Source organism: Anomaloglossus baeobatrachus, chromosome 1 (genome assembly GCF_048569485.1).
Source record: "Anomaloglossus baeobatrachus isolate aAnoBae1 chromosome 1, aAnoBae1.hap1, whole genome shotgun sequence".
In the NCBI taxonomy this organism is placed as follows: Eukaryota; Metazoa; Chordata; class Amphibia; order Anura; family Aromobatidae; genus Anomaloglossus; species Anomaloglossus baeobatrachus.
The window spans coordinates 865,156,778-865,172,512 of NC_134353.1; the positions used below are offsets into that span (position 1 = coordinate 865,156,778).

The following is a 15,735-nucleotide window of genomic DNA, read 5'->3' on the forward strand; positions in this document are numbered from 1 at the left end:
ACATCCGCTCCGATACTCTTATTTTCATTTCTGACTTCATGACACCTGTTTTCCAGCCAATGAACACATCTGACGTTGCTTGCCCTCACAGTAATGCCGCAACCATCTTTGTTGTGGTGTTACTGTGATTGGCTTAGCCGCACAGCGTCATAGGGGCTATATAAGGCAGCGGCCATTTTGTGAACACGAAGTGATAGGAAGCTGGCGGTGGTGATAGACTATTGTGTGTGGGAGAGCGTTCATAGATCCAACTAATAAATAGTCCTTGTAAGGGCTGAACACAGTGTCCAGTAGCTGCTAGAAGCTGAAGAAATTGTAGAACCAGCTATAGGGACAGTGCAGTGCCTTGTATGAGATAGCGTTCCTGCAGCAAAATCCTAACTAGTCCTTATAAGGACTGAAGCTAGTAGAGAGTAGCTGGTAGCAGCTGCATAAATCGCCAGGCTGCAAAACAGTGAATGCAGAACCAGCTATAGGGCCAGTGACAGTGCAGTGCTTTGTTAGGGGAGAGCGATCCATCTTTAATAAAAAATAAATCCTCTTATTAGTGCTGCATATGGTATGTTAGTGCAGTGTCTGATATAGGGAGAGCTTTTTCAGAGGCAGGGAGAGATTTAAAGCCGTCCTGACATCTGCAACTAATAATCAACAATCCCAGCACTGCTACATCCTTTGTGTGTGTTCTACTAGGGATAAGTATTGCAAATTCCCCCCAAAAAAAGGTGCCAAAACTTACCAAACAACGGGTTCAGGTGTAGTGTAGTGCCAGTCAGCCACCATCTCAATTCATACCAGCACCGTTGCGCCCTTGTGTTGGCTTCATAGCGTACATAGACTCCATAGTACCCTACTGCTAAAAAAAACTAGTGTAAGTTTAAAAAAAAAAATGCTGTCAGTGGCTGTACTTCTGCCTGAAGCCAAATACCTTCATAGCACCAACCTAGCATCTTTGTGGTGGCGTCTTTGTATCTTACAGAACCTATATAGTGGCCTGCTCCTACTAAAACACAGTGTTAGTGTTACCAAATTTTAATTAATACTCTGTGTCAGTGCCTCTACTTCTGCCTGAAGCCAAATACCTTCATAGCACCAACCTAGAATCCTGGTGGTGAGTTCATATCCTACAGAACCTACATACTGGCCTGCTGCTACTAAAACAGTGTCAGTGTTACCAAATTTTAATTAATACTCGGTGTCAGTGCCTCTACTTCTGCCTGAAGCCAAATACCTTCATAGCACCAACCTAACATCCTGGTGGTGACTTCATATCTTACAGAAACTATATAGTGGCCTGCTGCTTCTAAAACACAGTCTGAGTGGCAAAAAACAATACTAAAATAAACATGGTGTCAAACCCTGTTTTCTTTTAGGGCTGAAAGACATTCACAACATCTTTGTCGACTTCTCCAAGTGGCACTTTGTCCAATAAAAGGTACCTTGCGTTTTTTAGACTTACAGAAACAGCTATCGTGGCAATCTATTAACACAAGTTTAACAACCAGGCATCAGTGTTGTTCCACTGCCTGTATAAAAAGGTCATGTTACAATATTCACCTTCAAATAATCAAACCCAAAAAATGGGAAAAAGAGGCGGTAAGGGCCGTGGACGAGGTGGTAGTGACAGTGGTGGTAGCCCAAGCAGTGTGACCGAGCCAAAGAAAAAGGTTCCTGCATTATCTATCTCTGCCTTCCTATCCCAATTTTCTTGTCCACGTGGGAAACTACTCTTGCGCCCATAACAGTGCAAACAGGTAACGAGTTGGCTAGCAGAAAATGCCTCCAGTTACTTGTCGAGTAGCAAATCCCAAGGGTCCACACAGACAGACTTGAGTAGCCCAGAGGCTGGGCCATCAAATCCTCAGCCTGGCCTTCCTTCCTCACAATATCAGTATTCTAAAGAAACATAAGACTCCAAAGCAAATTACTCTGAGGAACTGTTTACGGGACCCTTTGACCTTTCTTGCCTCTCACCGCGCACCACCACCAATGCAGGTGAGGCCGTGGTGTGCAGTGATGCACAGATCTTTGAGCACCCAAGACCAGAAGAAAGCCATTTTGTTGGCCGTGACATGCTGAGCAATCAGGTGGAAGTGTTGGAGGATGATGAGACACAGCTGCCCTCAGGTCAGCCCGAAACCTCCATTACCGAAGATGTTTACCTTCAGTAATTTGAAGACGACATGGTCGATTATGAGGTGACTGATCCAACATGGACGGGTGGCATGGATTGCGAGAGCAGCAGTGCAGAGTAGCATGTGCCCATAGTCCGCAAAAAGGCTGTAAGAGATAGAGTTTTGACCACTGCCAGAGCTCAACCAACTGTACACATGACACCACCACATGTGCCATCTCAGAGTCCAAGGGTACGTACTGTGATTGTGTGGGAGTTTTTCTTCCAAGAGTCCTTCGGACAAAACGGTTACCATCTGTCAAATCTGTCAGACCAAGCTTAGCAGAGGAAGAAATAATTCCAGCTTGGGGACCTCCAGCATGAGAAACCATATATTAGCCAAGCCCATCACTAAGTGGTTGACAGCTCTAGGTAAAAAACACGATTTCCAGACTCAAACCACTGCCACTTCCCCTGGCCTGCCTGCTTCCCAAACTCCTGTGCAAGAAGGTGACACTGATACCTCCTCTTAACCTGGTGTCCCAGCGTTCTGTTCAGTTGTCCATACTACAGACCTTCAAAAAGAAGCGAAAATACCCCGTTATGCAACCAAGACCAGAAACCATAACTGCACACATTGCACTATTGATAGCCTTTGAGATGTTGGCGTATCGGCTTGTGGGAACAGAGGCTTTCCGCAACGTTTTGGTGGTGGCAGACGATAGTTACTATCTACCTAGTCGCCACTATTTTGCTCATTGTGCTGTCCCCGCGCTCCACAATCACGTGTCCGTAAACATCAAACAGGCTCTCACCAACGCCATAACAGGGAAGGTCCACTTAACCACAGACACGTGGACAAGCTGAGGTGGACAGGGATGCTACATCTCACTGACGGCACACTGGCTGAACCTGGTGGCGGCTGGTACAGAGTCTGAGCCGGCAGCACCCCATATAATTCCCACACCCAGAATAGCGGGTCCCACTTCAATCACAGTTTCAGTAGCCTCCTACACGGCAAAAACTCCCTCCTCCTCCTACTCTTCCTCTGGCTCCTGTGCATCCTCCTCAACATCTGCCGGTGTCCAACCGTCGACATCATTCCACAGCGGGGATCTCTGCAGCACTGCCTCGGCTAAGCGGCAACATGCTCTACTGAAGATCATCTGTATCGGTGACAAATTGCACACGGCAACTGAGCTTTTGAAAGCAAACTGAGCAGACAGATGAGTGGCTTGCACCGTTGGATCTCCGTTCAGGGATGGTAGTGTGCAATAATGGTCGTAATCTGGTGGCGGCTATAAAGCTTGAAAAGCTTGTACATGTTCCTTGTATGGCCCACGTTGTAAATTTAGTAGTTCAGCACTTTCTTAAAAAATACCCTGAGATGCCACACCTACTTACCAAGGTACGACGTATTAGCGCCCATTTTCGCAAGTCATCTCCCTCTTTTGTTGGCCTGGCAGTGCTGCAGCAGTGCTTACACTTGCCTCGTCACAGACTAATTTGTGACCTCCCTACGAGATGGAATTCAACCTATCATATGTTGGCCAGGATCCATGAGCAGCAGAGGGCAGTATCCCAATTCCAGCTGGAACATGCCTGTTAGACGCAGCTGCCAGACATAAGTACTGCATAGTGGGTGTGGATTGCAGACATTTGTCAGGTCCTAGAGAATTTTGATTGCTGTACGAACATTGTGAGCAGTGATGATGCTCTTATCAGCATTACCATTCCACTGATTTGTTTATTGAAACGCTCTCTCGATGGTCTGACTGACCAAAGTGTTAATGCACCCAAGGTGTCTTTGGATCCAGACTTGTAATCTGCAGAACCTCGGCCAACAGGCTCAGGCCACCTTTGGTCAGCATCATGAGGATGAGGAGGATGATGAAGAACAGAAATGCTTTGAAGTTGGTAACCAAGGGATTGACAACCCAAGCTTCAGGGTTGTCCAGCATGAATAGAGTGAGGAGGAACAGGAGCAGGAGAGAGAGACTGAGGAGGAGAGGAGGTTTAGGGAGACAGAATGTATTTTTAGCAGTGACACACAAAGGTTTCCAGTTCAGAGTGTCACATGGCACATGGCACAATTCATGTCATTCTGACATTCTCATGACTGTCGGCTAGTTCACATTTTGGCAGACAACAAATACTGGTTATGTACCTTCCTTGACCCACGCTACAAAGACAAATTCGCTTCGCTGCTTGTCAAGGCAAATAAGGATTGTACTACAGAAACATTCAAGAGGCCTGTAGTGGAACAGTTGAGGAAACGATTACCCTCAGATAATGCTGGCATCAGAGGTAGCGTGTCATCTCACGCAACAGGATTACAAGGGAGGGCAACGCATAGTAGGAGCAACACAGGCGGGGGACTAATGTGCCAAAACTGGTCCATTTTCCACAAACCGTCAACTCAGAACCAGATAACGATTGGGGGAACTATGACATGGAGGGAACACTTAAGTAAGATGGTGAGGGACTATGTAGGTGACCGTATCAGCGTGCTTTCAGAGTCTACAGTTCACTTTAACTATTGGGTTTCCAAGCTGAACACTTGGCCAGATCTCGCCTTATATGCTTTGGAAGTGCTAGCTTGCCCTGCTGCGAGTGTGTTGTCTGAGCGTGTTTTCAGCTTAGCGGGGTCAATAATAACAGATACTCGCACACAACTATCCACGGAAAGTGCAGAAAGTTTGACAATGATTAAAATGAACCATCGATGGATAACAAGACCTAATAAAAACTGTAGCCCCAAAATTTGTATTTCTTAAGTTCAAAGAAGTTCCATTGTTTCTCATTCAAGACTATTTTGTCTTCTATTATCTAATGAGACCGCATGACTAATGTAACTTGTTATGCTGCTGCGATTTAATTGTTCGGCCCAATCACCCAGTGCAAAATTTTTCAAGCCTTTGTACATTATGCACTAGCACAACCACTGTCGAGGCTACACTGTCTACAACAATTGGTCAGGCAGTCTTGGTGTTGTTTATTAATGCTGTGCTCCACGGTATGTTACACATGGCCCCCTGTGGAATCATAATTTTTTTTAAATCCTTGGTATGTTATGGACTGTTGCAAATCCTACCAATTTTTTTAAAAAAAGCAATTGGGAGTACCTTCTGATGCTGTGCTCCATGGTGTCTGAACTATTCCCCCTTGGGGAAACTGAATTTTTTTTTAACTCCTTGGCATCTTATGGACTGTTACAAATCCCACCATTTTTTTTTTTTAAAAAAAAGCAGTTGGGAGTACTTTTTGATGCTGTGCTCCATGGTGTCTGAACCATTTCCCCTGGGGAAACTGAATTTTTCTAAATCCTCGGTGTTACCTAGTGGAATAATACTAAGGATAACTGAAGTGAGCACTAATATATGTTATGAGTGCAAGCCAAAAAAACATAGTACATAAGGATAAGGCTGCACATCAAAGTTGGATAATAGTATAATGCTATAAGCATACCGAAAAACATTGAAGCATACAATGAAAAATGCCACTTGCTAACTTGAAAGTGTGAATGATGAAATGCATACCTGCCATGAATATTAGGAAAAAGGAGATATTTAGCAATCGCATTGATCTATGTAACTGAGCCCCAAAACCTCGTCAAGGTATCTCTCTATATTGGGGTCCCTAGCTCTATGACCCTAACTGTGTGTCATCTCATTGCAATTAAAAACTGCTGTGTGTGGAGAGGGGTAACTAAGGACTTTCTTATATAGCTAGTGGAATAAAACCTGAGTTCCAGAGTGAAAACTGCCACTTCCAGAGTGCTACATGCTTCACAAACTGCAGTCTAGGAAGCAGGTGATGATGCCTCCTGCTCCCAACATGCTTTTGGCCAGATGCAATTGCAGCGCACTAGGGCCGGGGGGACTCTGTTCCAGGTACGCTGTGCTGGGGAGCAGTGTCACAGTGATGGCCGTTACCCGGTTCCGTGACCGCTGGGGGTGCCATCTCCAAAAAATTTAAAAACAAAACATAAGATAAAATAAAGTAAAGAAAAAATAAGAGGGTTTCTGTGACGCCACTTGCGGTAAGATATAGTAGTACCGCCGCTGCTGGAGATATTGGGACTGTTGTTATAAGCAGCTAGGGTGACCGGGCCCTCCGCAAGCAGGGCTTGAGTCCCAGTGTGGTGTTGCTGTGATATGTAGTGCGGCTTTGGAGTGCACAGCAGTAATAAGTTGCACACAACACAGTCTTTGCAGTTTAACAAGTTTTACTCACTTAAGTCCGGTGGAGTGGCCCGGTCGAGTTGCACCGCGGGCCTTCTTTCTCCCCTATGCTGGCTTGAGACCCGGTGAAGCCTCCCGTTGCACATAGTCAAGCTTTTTGCTCTCTGTCATTTTTCCCTGGGCACGTACAACAGGCCCCGCAAACATTTCGTGGGTTGGACCTTACCTCAGTGCCCGCTCCCAGGTTCTTCTCTTGAGGCTGTGTCCCGTACCTTTGGCGGTGATGGACCATGAAGGTCCGCTTTCAACTCTGGATTAGCAGATAGCTTTAGGCTTCTCTCTGCCCTAAGGTCCAGTCCCCTGTTGTGCTTAGTCCCTTGGGTACTGCTCTCTGTTCCCCTCCAGGCAACCAATCTCCTCTGTGCTCTCTGGGGTCTCAACCACTCCACTATTAAGGGTACTTTACACGCTGCGATATCGGTACCAATACCGCTAGCGAGCGTACCCGCCCCCGTCGGTTGTGCGACATGGGCAAATCGCTGCCCGTGGTGCACAACATCGCTAACACCCGTCACACGGACTTACCTTCCCTGCGACGTCACTCTTTCTAAGGGGGGCGGTTCGTGCGGCGTCACAGCGACGTCACACGGCAGCCGTCCAATAGCAGAGGAGGGGTGGAGATGAGCGGCAGGAACGTGCCGCCCACCTCCTTCCTTCTTCATTGCCGATGGACACAGGTAAGGAGATGTTCATCGTTCCTGCGGTGTCACACATAGCGATGTGTGCTGCCGCAGGAACGACGAACAAGGTCGTACCTGCAGCAGCAAAGATATTAAGGAAATGAACGACGTGTCAACGAGCAATGATTTTTCACATTTTTGCGCTCGTTGATCGTCGCTCATTGGTGTCACATGCTGCGATGTCGCTAACGGCGTCGGATGTGCGTCACTAACGACGTGACCCCGACGATATATTGTTAGCGATGTCGCAGCGTGTAAAGCAACCTTTGCGCCTTCTTTTTCCCTGGGCACAGCCTCACTGGCTGAACTCCCAGACTCCATTCTCTGACCTGGCTGCCTGCCAGGCTCTAACTTGCTGCCTTTCTGTCCTTAGACAGACTTTCCACCTCTGGCCTCTGCCAGACTCTAACTCCTGCTCAGCCACTGGCTGACTCCTTTCTGCCTAGCAACCCTTCTTCTCTAGCTTCCCAAACTGACCACACCCCCTCCCTGGGCTACCAGTTACGGGACTGGGCAGGTCCCAGTCTATGGGCAGCTACCCTTTTAACTAACCCACTACATGCTGAGCCCAGCTCCCGGGAGGTGACAATTGGGTGTATGAGGTGTGGGTGCCAGCAACAGGTATTCCAGAAGGCCCAGGGTGCTGCACAATCATCAACTTCATCAGCTTCGATGTCCTAGGGTGGCGTTCATTTGTCCATAAAACAGACATTACTGAATAATATGTATAGAATTTGAACAGAGTGCCACTGGAGCCGATGGTGTTGGTGGAGGAGGATGGCAAGGCCAACACCCAAATGGCCACATTGGTAATAGCACTGTAAAGTGTTATGGAGTACATATTCCAACTTTCACACTAATGACATTGGGGATGCAGAATATTATAAATTGCTGCCATCCCTCCCCAATGTATGTTACAGGGCCCATCTGAGGGCCCTAATAAGTCTGAGATTTGAGGAAAGCCAGTGGCCCTTTCTACATTTGAAAAGAGAGCCACTGGAGCCGGTGGTGTTGGTGGAGGAAGAGGGCAAGGCCAACATCCCAACAGGCACATTGTAGCTGACCTTTTAAAGTGCTGTCAAATATGTCTCAAAAAAGGAGGTGTGAGATAGACACCAATATAAAGTATAAGTTACAGCCCTTTCTAATCGAAAAAGGGAGAAAAATGTAAAAAACAAAACGTGTGAACATATGCTAAAGTGGGTTTTTTTTAGGTCAGGGCTTGATTTTACATTTTATTTAAGTGATTAGGCACTACAAACTGTTTCTTAGCAATTTCCCCTCTTTACTTTGGTTTGAGAGCTTTTCTGGTGACTATGTAAACGCCGCGTGCTGCTCTGAGCGCATTATTCAAAGGCACCAGAAATGCAGTGAGGCACCTTCTACAGGCTGTGCCCATACTGTTTCAGCCTTTTCCCATCCATTTCCTCAGTCACCACAGGTCACCGTTAGGTCCAACGTGAAATTATGAACCATAAAGATTCTGGGTGCACAGCTAATGGTGCAAGTAATCAACAACAGGGATGCTGCGTCCTGCATGAATAAACAGACACCAACTCGGGAGAAAAAAGCTCATGCATAATGGACGCGCAAACCACAAAGTGAGACCATAATACTGGAATTGTAGGTAGAAAAATATATGAAATTTATTGAACAAACCCAAAACACACAATGTATTAAAATCCCTTAAAAACATGAAACGTCAAAGTCCCACATCTCTCATGCTGGTAATAGGGGGTACCGCCCTGTACAACCATTCAGTGAACAATATGTAAGCAGATTGTAATCAGAAAGTGCATTATGCGCTTAAGGTAATCCCTATACATACATGAGAAATCATAGAATCTGAGTGACCGGGAGCCACTTTGTGGTTTGCGCGTCCATTGTGCATGAGCTTTTTTCTCCCGAGTTGGTCAACATGAAATTATTTGAGTTTCCCATAGACTTACATTGGGGGGGGGGGTCAAATATTCGCGAATAGTTGAATAGTGGCGACCTATTTGTCGGATATTCGTCGAAGCGGATATTTTGGTATTTGATCATCCCTAATGAAGAAAAGTAATATAAAAAAAGCTACTTAAGGGAAAACATTTATAAAAATTAAATCCACAAGAGTTCTTAGACCTGTCAGGTGTAAATCATAAACCTGCTGGATCAATATGAACATCCAACCTACAATTCTAATGGGACGCTTGGTCTCAACTCAATCCGGTCAGACTATACTCTAAACTGTCCTATATATTTATATTGGGCTTAGTACATATAATATTTATGTTCTACTTACTAATCTGTTATTCTTCTATGTGTTTGTCATTTATTTTATCTAATTTTCAGATCATTGCCAATAGAACCTACAGCTGTGATGGTCTCGGACTCCAGGAGATCCCTAAGGTTATCCCCAGCAGCACAGAGAATCTGGATTTCAGCTTTAACTCACTGTTTGCTCTGTATTCCTGGATGTTCAGTCGTTTTGAAAACCTGAAATATATAGATTTATCACGGTAAACACTTTTAGCAAAAGTTTTCATAATTTGCTTGTAATTTAAAGGGGTTGTGCCATGGCATACTTTACTGTTAAAAGCTGCAAAACAGGTATAAATGTTCACAGAAAATGTTTATACGAGTAGTCACCTTTATAGTCATCTCCTCACTGTGGTGGTCAAATAATCCTCTATTGCATTCAGGCTTCACAGGAATCCTTTTTTTTTCCCTAAAAATTATGTTTCTTCATTATTTGACAAAAACACTCCGATGTTGAACTTTGAATCATCCATCATATGCTTGTTAGAAACTAATAATGTATATGTATAGGCTTAGGTATATTGTTTCAAGCATGTGTTCAAACTCAACTTTGGCAAGTAACAAGTGTGGGCAATATGAAAATCACACCTGAAACCAGATAAAAAAAGGGGAGAAGGGATATCCTGCATGGCTGAGGCAGCCATTTCTAAAAGGAAAGGGAACCGCGCATGCTCGACCTCTAGAAGAGAGTGAAATGGAAGAATATAAAGGCTAGTGATGTTAACTCTTGGGGTCACCATACTCATCATCAAAGATACATAGATTTTGAATGGGGCATTATTTTTAATATATTTAGATTACAAAAGTATTTCTTTCCATGATGTCTGCAGCATTACTTAAATATTATATAATGACACAACCCTTTTAATTTTATTGTTTAATTGATACAGCTTTTAGTGGTAAAGATGTGGTGTCATCAATATAACCAATTCTATATAATCTGTTGGGGCATATTGACATCACAGAGGGGGTCCGTCAAGAGGGACAGATATGGAAAGTATATTGAGAAGTAAATCAAACCTTTGTCTTCTACAGTTCAGTGAATCCCATGGGGTTTATCGCATTGTTTTCAGAGTGTTCATCAGCTATATCCTCCTGCTTTCTAAAACTCAAAACTGAATTATTTCCCCGCAATCCCATTCAATCCCTTCCCCAAATCCATTCATTGGCTTCATACTTTCCCACTGTCACAGGACAGCTACATCTGGGTGACCTTACACCTTAACGTTCAGATGGCACATCCATCCTCTTACCGCCTCTAACTGAAAAAAAATCCACCCTTTCCCAATTTTTGAGTAAACAAAATTGCTAGTGCGTGTCTCATCTCATACCTAGACTACCATTACATTTGTCTCTGCTGTAACCCATATGCCAACAACTCTTGCACCTTTGCAATCCAACCTCAATTCTGCTTCTTTGACAATATACCACACTCCTTGCTAATCTTGTCTTTGCCCTCTGCCCTTGACCAGTCCCCTCTATATATCTATGACTTGATCTCCCAATACCTCCCAACACCTAAATGATACTTAAGGATGTCTGTCTTTACTCACCTCTTCTGCTTTTCATACAGTCATTGCCAAAATTTCTATTCTGCAGCCTACAATACTCTAAGGTCCCAATTCATCATTGCCTGTTTTTTAGATTTTTTTTTTAGTTTTGTGATTCACCCCACTCAGTCTATTTGCACCTTTTATAGTATTTTTTGGGGGGGGGGGGTGTTTTCCATTTTTGGACGGAGTTTAACATTTCAGAAAGTTTTGCCTGATTCATCAATAGCAACTTTTTAAAAAGTTCCAAAAGTTGGCATAACTCTACTTTAGTTCCCATTCTGGAATATTTTGGTGCAATATTTGCACCATTTTTGAAAAATATGCGACTTTTTGTGCAAAAAGTCGCAAACTAGTTCAAGACAGGGGAAAAAGACCATTTTTTATTTTGCGCCAAATTCACCAGTTGTGTGACATTTTGAAGAAATCGGAGCTAAAAATGGCAACTAATACCACAATACAAAAAAATAAAGTGTCTTGAAAAAAAAACAAACAGTAAATTAATTGGGACTTTCTAGTTGAAATGGCCATATTCTCTCCCACCTATAGGCCCTGTGTACACTTGCCGTTTTTTGCCGCGGATTTCCTGCGGTTTTGCTGCATGTTTCGCTGCATGTTATGTTCATAACATCTCTACAGTGATTCACCAGCAAAACCTATGGGAAAAAAAAATGCTGTGCGCACTATGCGGATTTTGACAGCTGCATGTTTTGCTGCGGGATTCCCACAGCAAAAACAATTGCATGTCACTTCTTTTCCACACGTCGCTGCGGGATTTCACTCCATTGACTGCCATGTAATTGTGAAACCTGCAGGGAATAACGCAGGCAGTAAATTCTGTGCGGTTCATTGCGTTTCCCTCCGGTATTTCGCGGTTTACCTGCGGTAATGTTCATCGCTGCCCTGCGGTTTGCAAGGAAGCGATGTCATTATGACAGGAAGAGGAAGCGGAGCAGAGAGTAAACACACAGATCAGACACAGACATAGAACACACACATATCACACTCACACACAGACATATAGAATACACATAGAAAGCAAACGGACATATAGAAAAAAACACGTGGGCTCCGCCGTATTTTTACCGTCCAGCCGAGGTAAGCACACAGCGGCGGCCCGGTATTCTCAGGCTGGGGAGGGCGAGTGGCACGGTTAATGTCCCCCTCCCTCCCGCAGCCGAGAATATCAGCCCGCAGCTGCCCCGGGACTGTCGCATCCATTATGCGGCAGTCCCGGAGTGCAATCAGGGTAATATAAGCAGTTAATGGCGGCAGATCGCCACCACTAAGTCCAGGCTTGATCATGGCAGCGTCTATGAGACAGCTGACATGATCAACCCGTAAGTAAAGTGAAAAAACACACACCGAAAATTCCTTTATTTTAAATAAAACACAAAAAAGCCCCTGGTTCACCCCTTTATTAACCCCCCCGAAACACAGCTCCAGCGTAATCCAGAGCTCTGGCGTAATCCACGTCCTGCAATGCTTGCATCCAGCCGCGCTGAATGCACCCTCGCAACGAGACAGCAGAGGTAACCACAGGGCATTTCCCACGGCCGGTAATGTGAACAACACATTACCACTCAGGAGAAATGCAGAGTGTGCTCACAGGGACTCTATCTATCCTTCTATCTGTCTTCTATTCTTCTATTTATCTGTCTGCTATCTCAGAAGGAAATTACTTTTTTTTTTCAATGTGCTTTATTGCATTGAATGCATTAAAGCACATGTACCAACCCGCATGCGGCAAAACCGCGGAAATACCGCAGCAAACCGTGGCAAACCGCATGCGGTGTTCGGGTGCGGTTAGTCGCGTTTTTTTACCGCGGGTGCGGTAACCTTTCAGACCCTGTGGAATTTTCTTAAGAAAATTCCGTTTTCCAGTGCGCACTGGGCCTTAAAGATAACCTGAAAACCTACTTTTTCAGAAAAGCCAACAACTTTCAACAACCTTTGCTCAATCACACTGACTTAAGTGCAATTTGTACCCTCACCTGTCACCTATCCTACATCCCTTCTAGATTGTAAGCCATCACGGGCAGAGTCCTCTACTTCTATACTTGTGAGTCTTGAAAAGTGTAAAGGGGGTTGTCCGGTCTAAATCCATAGGTCTTATGAATCCTCACATCGCACGTAGTGTGCGCTGTGAGGATCCTCCGGTGTCAGAGCCATGAAAGGCGGTCACGTGGCCGCGAATATGTAATCTGTATACTCCTGGCCACATTGACTAGAGGGGCATATTTTTGTGAGTATATTGAGTCAGGCTGCGCCCATCAAGCCAGATTATACATATCACACACTTATGGCCAGTTGCCCACCATTCCCAGCTTTGACACCGGAGAATCCTCACAGCGCACAGTGTGTACAATGTGAGGATTTGCAAGGTTACAGTCACATAGGATGACTGCAAACTTATGGATTTAGATCGGACAACCCCTTTATTTTTCTTGGGGTACACACAAATGCATCAGATCGCAATTTTCTTAAAGAAATGTTCAATAATAAGTTACTGAAGTTTTAAATTTCTTGCCTTTTTCATTTCAAGATCTATTTCTCCATTATGTTACAGGTGCGGCATTAACTGGATATACAATGAGGCCTTTTGGAACAATGCAAGGCTTAATACAATCATCCTCATTGGAAACCCTATAATATATATCGCAGACATTGCATTCCTAGGAGCAACCTCCCTTGAACATTTATACTTGCAAGAAACCTCCATACCAGACTTATCATTCATTCCCTTAAAAACCTTAAAAGGTCTAGTGACTTTGCACTTGGGAGGTAATTTCATATCTTCTATACGATTTCCTGAAGATATTACATTTCCTAACTTGGCCTTGGTAAACTTTGCACTAAACCAGATACAGACAATATCTGTACAAGATTCTACATTCCTAAAGGAAATTAAAAATTTGACTTTAATTCTAAAAGGAAACAACATTAAATACATTGAGCCGACGTCATTCAACCATAGTGACTTCCATCACTTGGATCTTACTGGCTGTGCCTGGAATACAGACATATCTTCACTTCTAAATGGCCTTAGTGGGTTGACCACACACACCTTGAGTATTGGTACATTTCGTGACATCACTGTAGATAACGATGTACTTTCAAGTAGTCTGACCGGACTCTGCAATATTTCTGTAAAGGAGCTCAGTCTGCAGTATAGACACCTCTCTGAAGACTCAAAGGAATCTTTCTCCTGTTTCACAAAGATTGAAAAACTGGATCTCACTGCCATGAACCTTTATTCCCTTCCAAATGTGAGCCAACCCAATGACATAAAGGAACTCATTCTAAATGAAAACTTTTTTTCCAGTCTTTGTCAAATAAACTCAGACAGTTACCCATTCGTCACACACCTATACATAGTTGGAAATCGCAACACTTGGAGCTTAGGGTCCAAATGCTTAGAGCATTTGTCTATTTTGAAATACTTAGACTTGAGTCACAATGACTTTCAGAATGAATTATGTTGTACGTCTCAGCTTAGTGGTCTACATAACCTCTTGTACCTTAATCTCAGTTTTGGGCCACCACTCCCATTAGACAGCCCGGCATTTCCTGCAAGTAAGCAGCTGGAAGTTCTAGATCTCTCATATGTCCTTTTGTTAATTAATGAATCATCAAGTCCTTTCAGCAATTTAGGAGATCTGAGAACCCTGAACTTATCTTATAGCTATGTGAACAGCAGCTATATAAAGATGTTTGAGGGTTTGACCAAACTAATTTACCTAAATTTGGATGGAAATGTTTTTCATAACAAGATTCTCAAAGGTGAAAATCTGTTATCCAAAGTTCTACAGTTGGAAACCTTGATATTATCTAACTGTGACCTAGAAGTCATAGAGAACCAAGCCTTGCAGAGGTTGCGGAACCTCAAATCTGTTGACCTTAGTCACAACAAATTAACGTCATTTGCTACAAATGCTTTTGAAAACCTGAGTGACATATCCTTAAATTTTGCCTTTAACATGATCTCAACTATTCCGATTGGTTTATTGAGGAATATATCAAATAAAACCACCATTAATTTAAGTTACAATCCAATTGACTGCTCATGCTCAAACATAGAATTTCTAACCTGGTACAAAGAGCATGAAAACATCTTTCTAGATACCACAAATACCATGTGTGCATCTCCACCATCACTAGCTGGTACAGAGCTGATGAAAGTATCAATAACTTGTAGATTTACTGTTACGTATATCATCCTAATTATTGTTAGTGTAATTATTATCATCCTTACAATATGCCTTGTACAATATTACAGGAGGAGAGTTTATGCTGCCATATAAATAAAAAATAGTTCCTTCAGATACTACTTTGGGTGAACGAGGAGATGTTAAGAGTTGAACTTTGGTGATAAACCGGAAGGTGACTACATTATATAAATGCAGACAATCTCGTTTTTGTTACTTTTATTTTTGAATTGTGCATATTTTCTTTTACCTTAACATTTTTTATGGTAGAGCCATGAATTTATTAGCTATGACACTTGGATAAAAGCTAAAAATATTTCATCAGCTAACTCTGTGCAGAGGTCACCTGTGACGGGGAGACAAGGATGATACAGGGAGCCCTAAGCTGACCCTAAGGCTGGGGACCCTGTGCTGTCCCTTATCCAAACAGTAGACTTGAAGGTAGTCAGGGTCGAGCCTCCAACTTGGCCCTGTCTACTATCCTAGCTCTGATGACTAAAGGGGGCTTTACACGGTAGCGATATCGCTAGCAATTTCTAGCGATATCGAGGTGTAAGTACCCGCCCCCGTCGCGCATGCGATTGTTTGTGATCGCTGCCGTAGCGAACATTATCGCTACGGCAGCGTCACATGTACTTACCA

The 15,735-nt window shown here is 43.8% G+C and overlaps 1 protein-coding gene across 1 annotated transcript in view; it reads left to right on the plus strand.

Annotated features, from left to right (window-relative positions):
* The window catches only part of CD180 (CD180 molecule), a 33,350-nt gene extending 18,069 nt beyond the window's left edge, over positions 1-15,281 (plus strand). Inside the window, exons 2-3 of the mRNA XM_075342484.1 lie at positions 9,369-9,535; positions 13,455-15,281. Of these exons, the coding sequence (XP_075198599.1) occupies positions 9,369-9,535; positions 13,455-15,189 (1,902 nt within the window). The 3' untranslated portion in view covers positions 15,190-15,281. The remainder of the gene's footprint in view (positions 1-9,368; positions 9,536-13,454) is intronic.
* The last annotated feature ends 454 nt before the right edge of the window (positions 15,282-15,735 follow it).